The 18,215-nt window shown below is 42.1% G+C and overlaps 6 protein-coding genes across 6 annotated transcripts; 4 read left to right on the top strand and 2 right to left on the bottom strand.

Annotated features, from left to right (window-relative positions):
- Positions 1-1,121: 1,121 nt before the first annotated feature.
- On the top strand, positions 1,122-3,140 carry BCIN_10g01790 (hypothetical protein; the record flags this gene model as incomplete). The annotated part of the gene is made up of 1 exon (XM_001555608.2): positions 1,122-3,140. One exon carries the CDS (start codon positions 1,122-1,124, stop codon positions 3,006-3,008), a length of 1,887 nt encoding a protein of 628 aa, XP_001555658.1. The 3' UTR covers positions 3,009-3,140.
- A 1,039-nt stretch (positions 3,141-4,179) lies between these two features.
- BCIN_10g01800 (hypothetical protein) lies at positions 4,180-6,603 on the top strand. Its single transcript, XM_024695468.1, has 3 exons — positions 4,180-4,337; positions 4,458-6,273; positions 6,324-6,603. The coding sequence occupies exon 2, from the start codon at positions 4,467-4,469 to the stop codon at positions 6,237-6,239; it is 1,773 nt and encodes a 590-aa protein (XP_024551262.1). The 5' UTR covers positions 4,180-4,337; positions 4,458-4,466; the 3' UTR covers positions 6,240-6,273; positions 6,324-6,603.
- A 588-nt stretch (positions 6,604-7,191) lies between these two features.
- BCIN_10g01810 (hypothetical protein) lies at positions 7,192-9,780 on the bottom strand. The gene is made up of 2 exons (XM_001555606.2): positions 9,038-9,780; positions 7,192-8,967 (listed from the first exon to the last, which is right to left on the bottom strand). The coding sequence occupies exons 1-2, from the start codon at positions 9,636-9,638 to the stop codon at positions 7,457-7,459; spliced, it is 2,112 nt and encodes a 703-aa protein (XP_001555656.1). The 5' UTR covers positions 9,639-9,780; the 3' UTR covers positions 7,192-7,456.
- Positions 9,781-10,298: 518 nt separating this feature from the next.
- Positions 10,299-12,825, top strand: BCIN_10g01820 (hypothetical protein). The gene is made up of 2 exons (XM_024695469.1): positions 10,299-10,474; positions 10,566-12,825. The coding sequence occupies exon 2, from the start codon at positions 10,578-10,580 to the stop codon at positions 12,540-12,542; it is 1,965 nt and encodes a 654-aa protein (XP_024551263.1). The 5' UTR covers positions 10,299-10,474; positions 10,566-10,577; the 3' UTR covers positions 12,543-12,825.
- Positions 12,826-13,330: 505 nt separating this feature from the next.
- Positions 13,331-14,290, top strand: BCIN_10g01830 (hypothetical protein). Its single transcript, XM_024695470.1, has one exon. The coding sequence runs from the start codon at positions 13,785-13,787 to the stop codon at positions 14,232-14,234; it is 450 nt and encodes a 149-aa protein (XP_024551264.1). The 5' UTR covers positions 13,331-13,784; the 3' UTR covers positions 14,235-14,290.
- A 1,352-nt stretch (positions 14,291-15,642) lies between these two features.
- Positions 15,643-17,495, bottom strand: BCIN_10g01840 (hypothetical protein). Its single transcript, XM_024695471.1, has 2 exons — positions 16,646-17,495; positions 15,643-16,593 (listed from the first exon to the last, which is right to left on the bottom strand). Exons 1-2 carry the CDS (start codon positions 17,125-17,127, stop codon positions 16,083-16,085), a joined length of 993 nt encoding a protein of 330 aa, XP_024551265.1. The 5' UTR covers positions 17,128-17,495; the 3' UTR covers positions 15,643-16,082.
- Between the last annotated feature and the right edge of the window lie 720 nt (positions 17,496-18,215).

Consider the following 18,215-nt stretch of genomic DNA (forward strand, 5'->3'; position numbering starts at 1 on the left):
GAAATAGTAGAATTCCTCATCTGCGAGAACGTCACAGAATTCTTGCGATAGTGGGGAACACCTTACATAAAATTCAGAGAGCTGCTGGACAAGATAGGTGCATAACACTTGATGGATGCCCATCTTACTAATCTAGAATATTAATGAATTCTGTCTCAAGATTTATTTATCGCTGAGAGCAACAAAGATGGAAATGTTCACTCACACACCTTTTGATACGCAAAATTTGATTGAACTGTTCTTCTGGCACTTCTTGAGGTGCCATCTTTTCCCCACACTACTAGATTACATGTGAATGAATAGATAGATGACTCTGAATTGGCTACAATGTATCTACTTGAAGCAATCGCGACGCAGCCACTGATTAAAGGTTGTTGTTGGTGCATATCCAATGCTGATAAATTCAAAACTTTAGAATCAATTCACGCGGAAACTCTCTCGAGAGAAAGACCATGGTGAATCTTGTAGCCGTGATGGGTGTCTCGGGAGCTCTAGAAGACCTCATTTATGCCACCAAACGATTTGAATTGCTCTCTATATATACAATGAGGATTTTATGAAAACAAAGCTAATTCGCTTACTCCAAGCTCAATGTTGAGTATTAAGAAGCCGAAATGAAGGGAGTAGTACAGCAGCTGAGACTTATTGCATCACTTCGCGCTAATCAACTTAAGCGAATCTTTGCCTCCAGTCCCTTGGCACTTATAATTTCTTCTACTCTTTAGACTTAATACTTGACTTCTTCAACTAGCTTTCTGTATAACTAAAGATACCGTTGTTATTTCATTGCGTAATACGACCTTTTTTTTGGACTGCGATACAAATTCCGTCAATTCTTCAGAAGTTCATTCCCGGTTTTCTGTCCACTTGCACCATTTAAATTCTGGTTCGAACTTCAAGTACAAATTCGCGCTCTCATATCTCATAATCACTAAAAACTTGGTAAGCCATCACGAATGTAGCATTCGGATGTATATCTTTACCTGTTGAGAGGGTGGGAGTTGCTCTCAAACGTCTAGGGATCTTGGCCATTGAGAGATACTAACACCCACTCAAACCATCAACAATGGTAACACATTATATCAGAGATCCACTAATCGATTAAAAATCTAGTTATCAAAATGGACAACGAAACAACCGAGAGAAGTTCCCAGTGTAATGGCATCGTGAGCCCTTGTCAAGAAGCACCTGTCGAACTTCTCGGCACCGGCCCAACGAATCAAGATCTTCTCGAAAATTTCGAAATCACAGGTACAGAATACGATGATATACTCGAATCCAAGAGTACAGCCCCAACAGTGTCATCATACCATGGTATTCCTGCAGCCTTGAGCCATGAGATGGCAAAATTTCTTTCCAACGACCAGCTAGCCAAGTTAAAAGACCTCCTCCAGACACATTTGCCTTCCCCAGTCGGCAACCCAGAGATACCTGTTGAAGGATGCCCACTTCTCAATGTGCTGAACCTGGACTGCCGCAGGCTGATCTGGAAGCGTTTGCTGCTGAACCCACTTCTTGGGGAGAGTTTTGCCATCGACGATGATCAGGCCAGCTTCGGGTTGTTCCCCACGATCTTAAGAATTAATAGTCAGATTTATAATGAGGGCATGAATATCCTCTATGGCAGCAACAAATTCTTGATTGGGTGCATGCCGTACAAGCCATATTCCTTGGCCGATTGGTACCCCAAATCGTGCGCTTTGACCAGGGCCAAGCACCTTAATTACACATATGACAACGTATTAGAAAGTCAGAACAGCGTTATTCCAGCTGCAAGATATGTTCAGCACTGGAAGATTTTGATCAGTGCTGTTGTCCCTCCACCATACGCAACAGAGAAGGAACTCTTGTATCTGTGTCAAAAAATTTATATGGCCAACATTCAATCACTAGAAGTGTTGATCATCCCACGCGGCATTGAAAGAGGCTGGAATGAGAGCGATAACTATGTAAATGAGGATCAGCTCGCGATCAATCTGTCACCACTTGAACGTCTTCGGAATGTTCAGCAAGTCGTCATCCGGTCTGCAGAGTTTCACGAGATTCCGGGTTTCGCATTCGATAAGAAACTTGCGGATGAGCTCATACCAATCTTGCCCGACGCATTTGATGAGCTGCGGCTCATTGACCTTATTCAGGGTGACTCGGAGGTTGAGACAATTGCGGAGATGTACAAAAGTCTTCTCGCCTACGCCCAAGCCTACGAACGATTGAAGACCTTTCAGTTATCAATGGACATGAATGACATGAATGACATAAAAGAAATGCCAGACCGGGGGTACAGCTTTGAACCCACCAAGGATGTTGCCATCTCTGATCTATACATCAATCCATTCAAGGCCAGCTCTCATCCTGTCGAAAGAGCAATCAGTGCAGCCAAGACTTCAATGTTTCAGGATAAGATAAATGATTTCAAAACCAATCGTTCCATTTTAATTCAGTACTTGGAGCCCCAGTACCAGACCATTGAAGCTGCATTCAAGAACTTGGTCGATTATATCAAACCCCATAATATGTCATATGGGTTCTTCCAGTGCCCTTCATTTATCCACACGAATGAAGATGAATATGAAGATGGAATCGCCTCGTACAATGATATTGCCACACAAGCTTTGGTCTTGCTAGAAGACTATGCTGCTAGCTTCAAGCGTAAGTTAGAGCCGGCTACAAAGGTTGAGATACGAAAGTATAAGTCTCTTTTCAATACCCTCTATGACGATCTTCCACGCGAACGACTCATGAAGCTATGCGAGATGGCTTATGAGAAGCAATGGTGGAGTCAATTCATTGAAAGTTATAGGGAGGCTGTAAATGATATGGATTCTCAATATCTTGCGATTCGACAGGCTCGAAAGAAGTTGTATGCGTGGGATCTTCAGGCAACCGTACGGGAAGTGGATGTGAAGGCTATGCTTTCCGATGAGGTGATTAATTGGGACGTATGTGAACCAGACTTGGAGTCAATGAGGCGTGGCGCAGATACCGCTCTTATGGAGGGCATGAAGTAGACCATGAATACGATAATTATAGCGATAGCTATGGCAATGGTTGGCCCTCTGCAGATAGAGGACATCTTCCATCTAAACCCACTTTAAGAGCAGTCAAAAAATGCAGAGGTCTGATAAAGGGTTGTTTAGACAGATAACGTGGGGATTTTGTGAGGGACATCAAATATTGATGATCACTATAGCTAGCGATGCTTGGGTAGTGTTTTCAGTCCGACTGTATATTATTAGATTTCATTTCAAAACTTAAGGTAGATTCTGTGAGCAAAAATGAAACTCATTGATCTCAATATTACCACAGTTCTCTTCCTTATGTGAAGTTGACTTTATGGGGAGCCGAAAAGTACACATCTGTGAACATAAAGAGCCATTAGGGGCTTACATTTGGTCAAATTTGATATCCTTACTTGCACAGCAATTTTAAAAACTAATACTAGGATCTCAAATATTTCCGACATGCGATATTACTATTTTCTGAGTGAACTGAATTGTTTAATCAACGATGATAGAGCTTCTGGGCCCAGTTCGCTGAGAAAGAAAGACCTAATCAAGATCAAACCATGTGAACTGCTCGTGATGGAATGATGACGTGACAATTCATGACCGAGTTTAAAACTGAGATTCTTAAGTGAAGTGAAGTGACAAGAAGTGATAGTCTAGCGTGTGCACAAAACTCTCGAGGCATGTCAAGGTATGGGTAAAGAATTATATTGTACCATAAGGGTAGAAGAGCTATGGAAGAGTGAGGCCCTAGGTATTTATAGGAAGTAGGGCACGCTAGTAGGCCGTGCCTAAGGTACGAAGGTAACTACAGAATATGTAGTTGGCGATGTGATAGTATTTGAATATAAAAATTAAGAAAGCTAATTCTTGATTTCTCTTATTAAAAGTATATTAAATGGATAATTAAGAAAATATACTGTGATTCTAATAAAAGCTTCAGATTATTTTTAACTGTTTTATTCCAAAATTTATAAAAATAAGTAATTTCGCATCGGGCTGACTATAGCACATTTAGGAAACGGCCGATTAGACCCTTTAAAAGAACTTCGTGTATATCAGCCAATCAAAAAAGCGAAATGTCCAGAAGTGGGTCGATGTACACACTAGACTAGTGAAGTGAATACCCGGCGGTATTCTGATAGTATCTGGGAGGGTTAGTTTTATTAATACAGAGCCTTCTCACTAGCGTAATCTTATTTTTCAGTACAATTTGAAAATAGTCCTTGAGCTTCGCCTTCCGCGACCAAAACCACATATCAAACGTGTTTCTTCTCTACTTCTCTCCAATTCATTTGACAACTTTTGAGTAAATTTCAAGATCAAACCACCGTAAGTACTGCCATATCGTTCCATTAAAGTGTTGTAGCTATCTCAAGTATTTGTTTCCAAGTATTATCGAGATAGAAAATTAATCATGAATTTGTTCTACAAGACTGACAGCTGATTTAGTCCTACACAATGAGACGAACCAAGAAACGCAGTACCAAGAAGGCGCTTCAAAAACAATGGCAGAAAGTTGATCGAGGCAATGGCCAATCCTTAGAACAAAATGCGCCACAAGCCTCCATCGGCAACAGAAAGACTCCACCTGCAGCAAAGTCAACATCAATTTTAAAACGCATGCCAGCTGAAATACGAAGAGAAATATTGAAATACCTTTTAATCAATCCTGACTTAGGCACAGCCTCGTGTATTCACAGGGATGAAGGATGGGGTTCCAAAGTCAAGTACGAACTTCAGCCCGCAATTCTACGCGTCTGCAAGCAACTTCACATAGAAGGAGTGGAGATACTCTATGGAGTAAATCAGTTTTTCATAGAATGTGCCTTGTCAACTTGGGACCATCTACTTCACCGCTGTGCCTTGACCAGGTTTCAGGAATATCAAAGGGATGGCTTCGGTTTATCCAGCGAACTAGCCAAAAATCAGTTAAGAGCTGTGCCAAGTGTGAACCGCATCAGAAATTGGAAGGTACTAATAGCTCCAATGCGCAGTGGCATGCGCATTAATATCATGAACTTTTGTCGTTCCATATGTCATAGTGGGTTAAAGTCGATGGAGATTGTGATTGCGCCTTGGGGTGGTCTACAGTTTCAAGACTTGATGTTAGAAGGTCCCGGCGGAAGAGCTGAAGCCAATAAAGTAACGGCGGAAAAGTTACAGGAAGTTTTGTCACCCTTGGAGATTCTTCGATGCACTGGAAATTTTGACATTCGTGGAGCAAACCCAGAGGAAATGCCCGACTTTCTCTTTGAAGGAGATATACCAACGTTGGACTACCACGACTGGTTAGTAGGGAGCCGTGGGAAAGTTGTTGCACCTCGTGGAAGGGCATCGTTACCGGATACGACATACTTACCTCATCTGATTGAACTCGTTCGAGGTGATTCTAAAGTCGAACCTTTCCATGAAATATTTTACGCTTTTTTCAACTACGTACAGGCTTTCGAACGAATCGATAAATTCCGAGACCACATGACTGTTCACCATCCGTGTCCAACTTCAGACTTGGCACAGAATCCTTTTCGTCTAACCCATCCTGTAGATTCCGCTCTCCTAAAGGCTTTGCGTATGCAAACAAACGACAAAGCAGGGGCACAAAATGTTCTTGAATTGAAAGTTCTTCGGTCAAGTGCCATAAGGTTTCTCGAGAGACAATATCAGAGAATTCAACAAGCCGCCAATGATTTGGTCAGATTTGTCAAAGAACACAAGATATACGGTGGTTTGCTCGATCCTACTCAGTTACCACCATCTGATTCTTCTCGTGAAGCGCAATGCGAGGGACTTGTTTTGTTGAAAAACTACGCGGAATCCTTGGATAGAGAGTTAACAACGGCAACCAAAATTGCTATCTGCCAGTTGGAGGGTCAATATGAGAAGAGGTTCAAACTACTTCCCCGAGAGATTGCTATTGCAAAATGTACGCATGCTTATAGAGGTGGAAAAGTGCAAGAATTCGTGGAAAACTTCAAGTATGCAGTCGATAACATGGATACTCAATATCTTGCAATTCGCAACGCGAGGAAGCAGCTCTTCGTATGGGACTTGAAGGGTCCTGGTTATACTGCCGAAATTGACGTGGAGCCATTAAGATGTGATGAAAGAATTGCGTGGGGTAAATTTGAGCCGGATATGGATGCCAGGAAGGCAGAGATACTGGGACGAGGAGGTTGCAGATCTTGCCGCAAATCGCTACGTGCAGAATCATATCGAGAAGATTTAGTTTAGTTGGTGGGTGATTCCTAAGACAAAATGCTGCAAGGTAATCTTTAGCTGCCAAATTTCAATGGTTTTGGGACTGATATTGTCTAGTGGTATCTTTTATTGCTTTCGCGGACGAGCATCGGATATTCGTATGGCCATTTCTTTCTCTATTCTGCTTTGAGTTGTGGCATCAGGATCTTCTTTTGTGTCTATCTTATTTCGTGGGGGTGGCAAGTTTGGGATTCAGTTACAACGTTTGTCTTTCATCTTGTTCCCTGGTCGGACGGCTAAAATTTCTAAGAAATGGTGGGAAAAATGAAGTTGCTCATATTAGTCATTGTTTCCTTCATCTTACTTAGTAGTTATCAAGCAATTGGCCGTTGGTTCATCTTGCCCATTTAACACGTGAATGTTCTGAGTGATGACATGATGAGTGCGCACCTAAGTTCTAGCAAACCTACAACATTTTCCATCGTATCGTGTTTTCCAACTAATCTTCATCGCAGTTCGCCACTGAATACACTTATATTAGAATTAACGGTTTTTCATAGACAGCAAGGTATTCCTTGCAGAAGTTCTATTTAGTTGAGCATGCATATCATCTATCACTAATGTTTTTTTTTTCGTGTTTAGAATGCAATAAAGTATATTGTTATTACTATCTCTGAGTGTCATCACTTCTAGCGGAGACAATCTTCAGTTCTCAAGTTTTCACTTACTTCCTGACTTTTTAAAAGCTTTCAGTCATTAAACAATCCACCAACAAAGTTTTCTCAGATGTAATTATTTGCTTAGTTTGTAAGTTTGATCTAGCACACCACCAGTGGGCACATTGACTAATGGGACACTGTGAGAATGGACTTAGAGACATCTTTTGTAATACGAATTCATATATTTTAGGAATCATTAAAATCACACATTAGCAATTGAAAAATATCAAGACGGACTCTGATGTCAAATAATTGAAGAATGAGTTTGTTAAAACGTTTGAAATTTGAGAAGTGTCCCGCCAGTCTATGCACCCACTGGTGCACCCATCAGCTTCATCAAATCCTCTAGAATCCAGTGTACAGAGTCATAGTTCATCAATTAGGACAACTAGGACCGTTAAGGTCTACTACAACCATAGTGGTAACGGATATAATCCCATAAATCCACCAAGGGCTTAGATGATACGACTACAGAAGCATTATCGGAGATAACTCTGGTCAAATATAACAACCTCGATAAGACTTGGGCAATTATAGCTCAGAGAGTGTCATCCACGGGAACACATGTGATAGAGAACCTCCAGAGTCCCCGGGGTAAGGTAGGTCGTGAAGGGTAGACCTGTCCCTATCGATACAGTCATCGCCGACTTCAATGTCGTCTTCGGATTCCAAACAAAAGCTATCGTCTTCCGGGCGATCTCTGAAAAGCTCTTCGTAGAAATCATTTTCTGAATCATTGTCAGAATTCATGAGGGCTTCGACAGTAGATGGTAGTGGAGGCTGTTCTTCATCCAGATGTAAGATAAGCTTAGAGACTTCGTCATCTTCATGATATGGTAGAGACTCCCAATTGGCGATATCAAGTTCGAGTTCCTTTTCAGTAGTGCTCCCGCTCTGGTCATGAGCCTCATCACAATTCGCTGCATCCAAATCCTGGTTGTCCCCGGGAGCTTTGTTTTCTGCCTCCTGTGCAAGAAAACATTTCTGGGCAATCTGGCGGCGAAGATCTTGTTGAATCCTTTGCGCTTCTACCTCTGTTATAGCGGTGATTGCTGGTTCCTCTATCTCCCATCTAATTTGCCAGTCCTCGAATGAGCTCAACGGTGCGATATTGATATCGGGAATACTGCTACCAGCGTCCCAATCGTATAGCTTAGATCTAGTCGTGAGTATGGTATGATACTGCAACTCCATATCGCTCACCGCTTCTTGGAAGTTTGCTCTAAACGTGATGGGGTCTCTTCTGTTGTAAGCTATCCTACATTTTTGAAGTTTGACTTCCCTTGCCATTAACTCGTAGCGATGCTCAAAAAGACCAAATTGCGCGCGCACTGCTCTTTTCGTTGATGCGTCTAATTCTCGGATAAATGACGCGGCGTAGTCCTCAAGTAGAACCATGGCCTCAGTATAAATCGCCATATCAAAACCGTTGTATTTTTTTGTACAAGCAGGATCAAAAACGCCCCACTTTCTCTTTTGTAATTTGAGAAAGTCGATGAGCTCGTGGGATGCGTGGCTTATCCTGCAGAACTGACGTTCCAAGTATTTCAGGATAACAGATCGCTCTTCCTTGAACTGGGTGGTCTTGGTAATATCTCCACTTTCGATCTCGGTCATATATCGTGCTCTTTGTAGACCAGTCTCGATAGTGTGAGCCAATTCTTTTGAGTGAAACTCTTTGTTGAGGAACGGATTCTCGCTTAGTGCAGGCAGCTTCGGCATCAAAGCGGCTACCTCTTGGGAGCTCAAGGACATCGCGTTCTTGAATTGGGCATCTCTTTCAAAGGCTTGCGTGTACTCCAAAAGAGAAGTGAACATCTTGGTACTCAATTCGACTTCTGAATTTCCACGGATGAGGTGGATGAGGAGGCGGCGATAGGATGCGGTAGGTAGCATTGACGGTGTTACGAGTGGTGTATCAAGCCACTTATGCCTATATGCAAAGTCTGGTATCTCATCAATGCTGGCTGTTCGAATCGACACTATAGGTATATTTCGTAGCAGCTCCAGTGGCACAAGACTTTCGCGCATTTCGTTCATGTCTGTATGAGCCAATAGCGCATTAGTAGCTGTTAAACCCAGAAACCCAAAAAAAGAAAATAGATTTCTTACTCATGTAGCCATATTTGACTTCGACACCCTTGGGAATGATGCATACTTCTAACTCCCTCAGTAATGACCCTCCTGAAAGTGTCTGCAGCTCGCACAGTAAACGGCACAATTCAACAAGTCCATCTCGACTTCTGGGCTCATAGAGCCTGGCGCTTAAAATTATTCTCCATTTTCTGACGAATTTAATAGCTTGATTCCTGTGTAATAGAGTCTTTTGAATGGAGTGGGTTGGGAGATCCGTGGTGGGTTGGTTGTCCCAGCGAGTCAAAGGACTGCATATGGTGAACGGATGAAGTACATCCATTCTTTTAATGCGTATACTCGGTAGTGATTCGATAATGAATTGGTTCAAGCCATAAAGAATCTCCATACCTTCTTCATGGAAAAGGCGGCAGACGAGTAGTATCTGTGGGCTCAAGCCATATTTCGCATCGGCTCCATATCCCTCAAGTTGGTCAATGGAAGACGCCTCTCCTAGCTCAGTACTAACCAACAGACATATAAATATCTTTCTCCGAATTTCTGCAGGTATATATTGTAAACTTGGTGGCATCGTAGCGGCGGGTAGAGAAGCTGGCTTGTTAGTAGCCTCTATATCCATCTTGAGAAGTAAGAAAGCAGTCCGTAGTGTTATGGAATGATGGGTTTCACAGAACTGATACCTGCGCTATTTGCTATGAGAAGTATAACACTGGCAATGTTGCGCAAAGCCCAAACAAGCGCCAACACAAGCTGACTCTTTCGAAAGATACTTCTGGCTTGGTTCTATGACGTTTGCTATCTAATAAGAAACAACAATCCAAGGCCAAATGTGAATAAGGGCACAGTCAAAGTCGGAAAACTGTAGGTTAAATTTCAAATCTACTTTTCTGTCAAGATTCGTCTTGTATAAATATCGAGAATTTTCGTTAAAGGAGATGTTTTAAAAATATAAAGCGACGCTAAAAACAAGTGTAGTAGTCTAGACTATCTTAAAATCAAAAAGCCGGCCAAAATTTAGTTTCAATGCACTCACTGCTGTATCCTGTGCTTTGACCTACTTCAAACTCTCACAACTATTGGCTTTCGGGCTCGGACTCCGGCTTAGCATGCTTTTGGGTAGAAATGGACGTATAAGTGAATTTGATAGTCAATAATTCTGTTGTTCAGCAAATATTGGTTTAATTGGTATCCAGTAGAATTCTGAAGGTTGCTCTTAGCGTCTCTTGTAAAATCAGTCTCATCTTTTGAAGTTTCCCAACCTCAAAGAACCCCTCTTTCAGGTTTTTACTTTATTTCGAGCTGAAGTTCTTTAGAATCCCATGTCCATAAACGTTGTTTGATCACAAAATTTGTTTGCAGTTTCTTCATTGCAGAAGATAGATATTCATCAAGAATCTATCAGTGAAGAATCAAGAAGTTTCCCCTCGACCAGAGTCTTCTATTAGACAGACACATGTGAGTTGTATCTGATTTATCAAGATTCAAATTTGAAGATCAAATAGCATCTGGAGTTATGCCAAAGTATCCACTGACACTATAATTCTAGACAGCATAGGTCATGGATCTTCCATTATCCAAGGAAAGTCTCACAAAGACTACACGACAAGTTCCGAAGTCGACAACTCCAGACGAAGAGATTAATCCTAATATGAATACATCTCACTCTGCATCGACATCATCACCCAATCAAGCCATGAATTGCACATTAAAGACCACATCTTGTCATTCTCCAGTCAAAGTTAAAGAATTTAAGAGCGCCCTCCTAAGAATTATTCCACAAGAAATTCGAGATATGATTTACTCATACCTCCTAGTCAGCCCAGTTTTAGGGCTAGCCGCTTCAGTCTCGTCGGAAACCAACTATGGCAGTACTCAACAGTACAACTTAGACATTGCAATCCTTTATGTGTGTAAGCAAACGTACCAGGAAGGCATGCCCATCTTGTATGAAAACCCTATTTTCATAGATTGCAGCAACAGTCCAGGTGATTGGGATTTCACAGATGGCGTCTATGATGATGGTTGTTTGGAAGATGAAGAAGACCAACAAAATGGAATTACGGAGCCATATATCATCAATCTCTGCCCATTAACCCGATACACGAATTGCCAACCCAAAAACCATCAAGATAAGCCATTGTTTCGCAATACTCCCAACATTGAGAATGTAAAGACTTGGAACATCCTTCTGAACTCTTTCGACCACAATGATTTGGGTCTCTGCAGGAAACCACTCAGCTCGAACGCTTTTGCTGAGTTCTGTGTTTCCGTGTATTCATACCCGAATATCTCCCTAAACATCTCAGTCTTGCCTATCGATTTCCATAAAATGCAAACTAGAACAGAAGCAGGGCCATTTCAACTAGACGAAGACTTGTTCAACAATCTGCTACCATTAAAGATTCTGCGAAGTATCAAGGGACTTAGGTTCAAGAGTGCTGAGCTCCCTGAAATTCCGGACTACTGCTGTAGCAAAGAACCCAATATGCAGAGATTTCTCGAGGGCTTGAGTACAAGCGAGTTACCTTCGCCACCGGAGCTCATTACAGAGTACGTCGAGCTTACAAGTGGTTCAACTCCTGTTGTTGAATGTATAGGTCTCATTGGGGACAGATTGAAGGAGTATTTCTGGTTGTTCCATCGAGCCGAATTTGTAGTGATTGAAAGAGAGTTTGCTGGCCGTCGACGTAGCATCCGAGTCCATGACATTTCTATCCGTCCGCCTGAGAGAATCAATGGTGGTGGGCTGGTAATCCAAAAAGATGAAGGAAGATTTGACGATTGCGCAGAGATAGTACTTGGAGTTGGCAAGGATTATTATCTTGAACACACTGAAACCGCCGAGGAAGTTCTCCGTTTCAAGCGGTACCGCGCAGAGTTACTTAAAGTCTTAGAGCCTGACTACCAAAATGTTCGTGCTTGTTCTATCAAATTTCGAGAGTTTCTTCAAAGCGAAAGTGGTCCAGCTGGCATTTTCGTAGTTGGGCCTTCCAGAGCTACTGATCAACTAGGCTACTGGACCAGAGTGACGAGAGCCATGGAAATATTAGAGGAATACGAATATTCATTTGCGAGGGGGAAGACAGAAGAGCTACAGCTTTCTTTGAGAGAGAGAAACAAGTATTTCGTGTTGTCGTATGACTCTTTTGAGTCAGGAATGGTCATGAAGAAGATAGCTTGGGCATACGAAAGGAGGGCATGGAAAAAACTCATCATTTATTACAAAATCGCCATTAGACGCATGGAAAAACATTATTTCAAACTACGATGGTGCCGAGCAGATCTGTTCAAATGGGATGTTCTAGACAGAGGCTCTGATCTGGACACTCATTTCGATGTACTGGAGGCAATTATTTGGCCAAAGCGGGAGGACAATGGAGAGCTCGACCAGAAGTATTTTTTAGAGCCTTTACAGGGTGAGACAAGTGACGAAGAGCTCGAGGATACTATAAGCTTTTGTAGAAGTGGTGATAATGTCGATGTTGACGATGATGACGCTGATGAAGATGATGATGCTAGGTAGTTTGACGATAGCGAAGATTGATGTCATCCAAGTAGATTGCTGACTTTGTGGAAGCTCTTGTTAGCTATTCATCTAGCACTATAATCAATTGTCTCAATTCTGCTCTAGCTAACTAGCTATTACCTAGTGTCATCATCCAATCCATTTCTGGTCAAATGGATGTAGGACACCAGTTTTCATTGATGGCGATATTGGAATCCCAGATGCTCCAGGACTACCGAAGAGACTGCTTTTTAGTTCTACTTAGGTACTCAAGTACAAAAATAGTTTCAAAACGAGATCAATTATGAACATACGTGGTGACAGATAAACCTATTGACATGTCAACGGCAATCTGGTGAATGAATTTGGAAAGAACACCATCAACCGTCCCCACACATATTTGCTATTAATTTATTGCGTTCTGTTTCTCGCTTATTGTTTTCATTCTATAATTATAGAATTTCTATTACACTCCACCAACACCAACACCACAACTATCAAAATCATCAAAATCATCATCGAATAGGTCACAATCAACGCAAAATCCGCCAGTCAATCATTTTATAATGTCTAAACGGTCCGCCAACGAGATTCCAATGGATGAAGGTCAATTCCCACCGGGCTGGAGCATCGTCGATGAGGCCATGTTACAAGCTACTTGTTTTGCTGAAGCAAAGGTTTGACGTATGGCAGAAATGATGTATGGAGTTAGTGCATTCGAATTGTGACCTGCAGACGAAATTTGAAATTTTACTGCCCTCACAAAGGGGCCAAAAGCTGTCCACCCTGTTACTGGAGCTCTTTTTGACAATACCAATGGAGTGCACAGTTTCCACAAAAGCTTGTTGCCATCCTCTGTTGCCTAGTTTTTGCAGGTTAATGTGGCTTTTCAATCCTTCGTCATGCCATCAAGTTGGCAAAGTGGTGTCGTCAAAAGGGGGGATTGTTATTGACGGCTCAATCTTTTTGTTACCATCAAAGCCGATGTTAGAAGTGTTAAAGGAAGGTGAAGTGGAACCCAATTATCTCGATTTCCTTGATAGAATTGAAGAGGCTGCTCACATTGGAGATAAAGAGAAAACCGGAATTTCGGCAGGAATCATTCATAGGGATTTTGTTACAATTGAGAATGCTTGGGAGAATTATGTTCATGTCAATCCTCAAGCAATGTTATCTGTTTTGACGGTGATTCAAAGTACACTCAAACGCAAAAAGCAAGGATTTGATCACCACGAAAGTCTCAATTAGAAGCGAAATGTAATGTTGCAGCAGAGAAGAGAGGCTGAGGCTGTTAATGGAGAGCAAGACAATGGTGAGGGAGAAGATGGTAGAGAAAAAGAGATGAAAGAAGAGTTGGCAGAAGGAAAAGAGGGGGTGACAGAGGGGGAGGTGGCAGAAGATTTGGGGATCTTGGAAACGCCCGAAGAAGATGCTACCAATGATGCCAATAGTCCAGCTCTGGTTACTCCGCGAACCTGTCACACTACGCAAATTGTTAGTGCTAACGGGTTCGATCCTGTTTCTCCTACCCTCAGGAATCCTGGAGTTGATAACACGACACTGGATGGTGATTGGTTATCGACTTTCTCAGGCTCTGTTATTGAAAGTACATTGGAAGATGTTGATCCGAAGGAGAATGATTACATGAATCCTTTAAATCACGATCGACGACCGGGTATGGGCGCTTCGATTGAATTTCATTTGTTATAGAGCTTTGATCCTCTTACCTGGGTTGTGGACAACGACAATGTTGTGTGGCAATTACAAGATGATGATCCAGTCTTTTACTTGCAAGATGTTACGAACAGAATGAGTACTCTTGAAGAAATGGAGGATACAGGTAGTTGATTGTAAATACTGTTATTCTTTTTGAATGATTATTCAATTATTAAAGAATGCGTCAAATTAGAAGCCCAAATCGAAACATCGATTTAGTGCTGTGTATCTAAAGATATAGTCTTGTAGAATCTTGGTGGCAGAGATGATACTTGTGAAGCGAGGTATGAGTGAAGTAAGAGACGAGAAACATTTTTGGGGGAGGAAGAAATCTAGTTCGCGTATCTCTCTTCTCACAATCAGAAAACTTCACAACCACCAACACCACAAGTATTTACAATTCTGGATCCAATTCCTCTCCTTGATGTCCTCTCTTTTGATACTCAAATATACAAGCTTTTGTTACCAGCCTCTGCGGTTATCATCCATTGATTGTTACCAAAGGAATTCATCTTGGCCCCCATTTCAGCCAGGCCGCGAATATCATAGATTCAAAGTCATGATAGTTCAAGAAACCCAAAGTGAAGAGAATGCTTACTTTTTCAACACCGAATTCAATGGGATATTATTAGAATTCGACTTGTTTGTCAAGAAGACTGAAGAGGTCCCCGAAAGAACTTTCGACAGTGACATGTTAGAATGCATGAGGGATTCTCTCGTGTGGCAGAAGTTCTGTAAGTATCTTCATTATATCTCAGTCCCAATCTCCTCTCTTTCAATCTTAAGTCTACTAATTAAATCTCTCTCTTCTACTGAATTTGACAGAAGACTTCTTACAATCATCATACTTTTCGACTATAGCGACACTTGCTCCGCAGGAACCACTTTGTCTCCAAATGTATCCAAAGAATGATTTTCATTGTCCAAAGCACTCGATATACAATAATACACTCAATTTGATCACATAATTGGCACTCCCGGTCGACGAGCGTATTCTCGCAGAAAGGAAGTTACTTGGTTTGATTGGTGGATCTTATAGCCCATTTCTAGAAACCCTTGTTTTATATATCTCTTGGTGTTCAAAAGCTAATGGCATGTCTCCAGATCTCCTTCCTCGCCCATCGAGTTTTACCAATCTCGACCTTCCATCCCCTTCATCACTGTTACAATCAATCGAACATTTGGCAATCCATCTCGAAAGCAAAGGCAAAGATACGACTACTGTTACCGAAGATGTCATTGCTCATGATAATAGTCAAGCCAAGCTATCGGATGCTGTTGCCGAGGGTTTTGCAATCCAATCAATCGAAGCACAGAATGATAAAACCCTTCGGCTGGGGCTCGAGTGCTGTCATTGTTACAAGTAGAAATTAATGTTGAAATGAAGATAAGTGTGAGCGTTTGAAGAGAGCCTTGTTATTATAGATGGAAATATATGGTAGATTGACATAGAATGGAAAGGAACGGTGTTTGACGTAGATCTCATTATTTCCATCGATAGAGTGGGGGGTAGAATGAAATTTAGTCATAGGCTTTTCAAAGACAGAATTCAGAAACAAGAGTGCAGGAAAACGGATTCTATGTTTAGGGAACTTTTCTCGCTTGTCGGGTGGCGTAAGTATTTAGCCCTCTTTGGCTCCCTGCCCGATCCTTGTCAATAGAATCACATAGGGAAGACAAATCGGATCGCCTGCTCGATTCCTACAAATAGAACTAGATAGGCACTCAAATCGGCACCCGAGAGTCAAGGCCATCATAACTCAACTCAGCACATTAGAATGAGGGTTACATAGTACCCACACTCCAAGCATCGAACTCATACATCTTTCCGCCCTACCTACTTCATTTTGCATAATTCTCACCCAACCACTCCCTGACAAGTCCCGCAATCTCTTCTGGCCTCTCATATGGCATCCAATGCGCCGCATCCAACAAGGGCTTCTGATCCAACTTCGGCAACCATCCCTGCTGAATCGCCGGATACATGGTCTCGACACGGCATGGGCCATCGTCTTTCCCTCCAATATACAATACCGGAACATCCACCTTGTCTCTACCTTCAGGAAGGTTCTCATCGCACAGGTGCTGCTGCTCCAAAAAGGCACGGTACCAGCACTGTGGCGCGTCGAAACCATCACGGCGCATTCTGTCGATGAAGTCCTGGCGGAACTTTGTGTCCTGAGCGTAAGGACGGACTTCCGGACCCGGAGCGCTGCTCGAAAGGTGCTGACGCATAGCATTTGGGACGCAGAAGTATCGCTTCATCGAGTCACCTGTGCCATGAATGCAAGAGTAGAGACGCTCAACGTTGTCTTTGAGGAGTTTGCCACCATTTGGGTCGGCAAAGAGGTACCTAAAAAGATCAAAATTGGTTCTGTTGGGCGTAGCTTCGCGGATTTACTTACCAGTAGTGCAAGGTTCCGTAGCCGAAAGCCTGCTCGGCGGTCTTATTCCATTTCGCGATATCGAAACGCTCACGACATGGGGGGGTATATGCGACATTGAAAAACATGCAGCCAACGACGCGGTCAGGGTGGTAATTGTAGAGACGGGCGGCACAAATGGATCCCCAGTCGTGACCGATGGAAATTACTTTGTCCACCTTTTCCGTGTCGATGATATCGATGAGATCCATGGTCATTACATCCCACCTATACTCGGCTGGATCGGTTGGCTTGTCGGTGCCGTCATAGCCAAGTAAATCTGGAATGATAATGGGGAAGTTGGTATCAATAAGACGCTCTGCGATACCCTTCCACATCTCGGCATGGTCGGGCCAGCCATGCTGGAAGAAAAGGGTTGGAAGAGATCTGTCGCCTTCGGACGTGTAGTATGTGTAAGTATAACCCCGCGATGTCTTCAAGGTCTTCTTCTCGAAAGCGTCCATCTTGAAATTCAATTGACAAGTGTAGTCACCGCGGATTCTCAAGAATGTCAAGTGATAATGTCAGAAGCTTGGAGAGGTATAAGGAGCAGGTAGGTCAAGGCCCTTTTTAACATGCACCTACTCTTTTAAACCTTCCGGTACCAGGCGGAAAGTAGCATCGGCGAGTCAGGCGTAGATTATATTTGCGAAGCATTTGTAAGACGAATTAGGGTAACGCACGAAAGTATCCGCCCCCACATTCTACTTATAAATATAGGAGGGTTTTTTGGCGATGCTTGATGTAAGTTTGACTGCCAACATGTGGTATGAACTATGCGATGCTGTAATGGTTTTAAAAACCCACCAGCTAATTGTCGATCGGGCAACGCGGTAATTGGTGGTAAATTATTCAGCCAAGTATGTTGCCCGGCTCCCACCACAGACTGACGGGGGAGTTCGTCTTTCTTAGTCATCCCTGTGATTACTATACAACGTAGTTCAACGCCGAATAGCCCATGTCACCAAGTGCCCCACTTTCACCTCAATTTACAAATAGCTTTAAAGCTCTAGCCTTCGATTATAGAAGTAGTGGATTAGTAGTAATATTAGGATCCTCTATTGAGCTCGGAATCGGTGCGAGAGCCTTTTTTGCCTCGGCAACAAGGCGATCAACACGTGCTGGCTTCACGTGATCCTGGCCGGCTATTTCCGTCACTGAATTTTATTATGAAAGATATTTAGTATTATCGGAAATAGACAGCAAGTTATATATATATATATATATATATATATTTATATATTTATATATTTATATATTTATATATTTTCAATTGTAGTATATATTCTGATTCTACTATTACTAGCCGTCGGGGAAAAAGAATTTTTCAGACTATGGATTCATAGTAGCTTTTTTTCTTTTTTTTGTTATGAGAACTGCCTCTAGGGTTATATAGAAGTATTTAGAAATCTTTTGAAATGGTTTAAACTAGATTTCAAATAGGAATTCAATAAGATTATAATTAATTGCAATTCTTGTAATTATAATAATAAAATTAATAATTATTCTTAAATACAAAGCTTTACATTATAATGAAATTCATTTCCTTTAT

Source organism: Botrytis cinerea, chromosome 10 (assembly GCF_000143535.2).
Source record: "Botrytis cinerea B05.10 chromosome 10, complete sequence".
In the NCBI taxonomy this organism is placed as follows: domain Eukaryota; kingdom Fungi; phylum Ascomycota; class Leotiomycetes; order Helotiales; family Sclerotiniaceae; genus Botrytis; species Botrytis cinerea.

Bases quoted from the DNA above. Each gene is read 5' to 3' on its own strand.
- BCIN_10g01800 (XM_024695468.1), top strand. From the start codon at position 4,467: ATGAGACGAACCAAGAAACGCAGTACCAAGAAGGCGCTTCAAAAACAA.
- BCIN_10g01810 (XM_001555606.2), bottom strand. From the start codon at position 9,638: ATGGATATAGAGGCTACTAACAAGCCAGCTTCTCTACCCGCCGCTACG. The intron at 8,968-9,037 runs GTAAGAAATCTA...TGGCTCATACAG, and splicing joins AGTCAAATATGGCTACATGA to ACATGAACGAAATGCGCGAA.
- BCIN_10g01820 (XM_024695469.1), top strand. From the start codon at position 10,578: ATGGATCTTCCATTATCCAAGGAAAGTCTCACAAAGACTACACGACAA.
- BCIN_10g01840 (XM_024695471.1), bottom strand. From the start codon at position 17,127: ATGGACGCTTTCGAGAAGAAGACCTTGAAGACATCGCGGGGTTATACT. The intron at 16,594-16,645 runs GTAAGTAAATCC...TGATCTTTTTAG, and splicing joins TACGGAACCTTGCACTACTG to GTACCTCTTTGCCGACCCAA.
- BCIN_10g01830 (XM_024695470.1), top strand. From the start codon at position 13,785: ATGTTGCAGCAGAGAAGAGAGGCTGAGGCTGTTAATGGAGAGCAAGAC.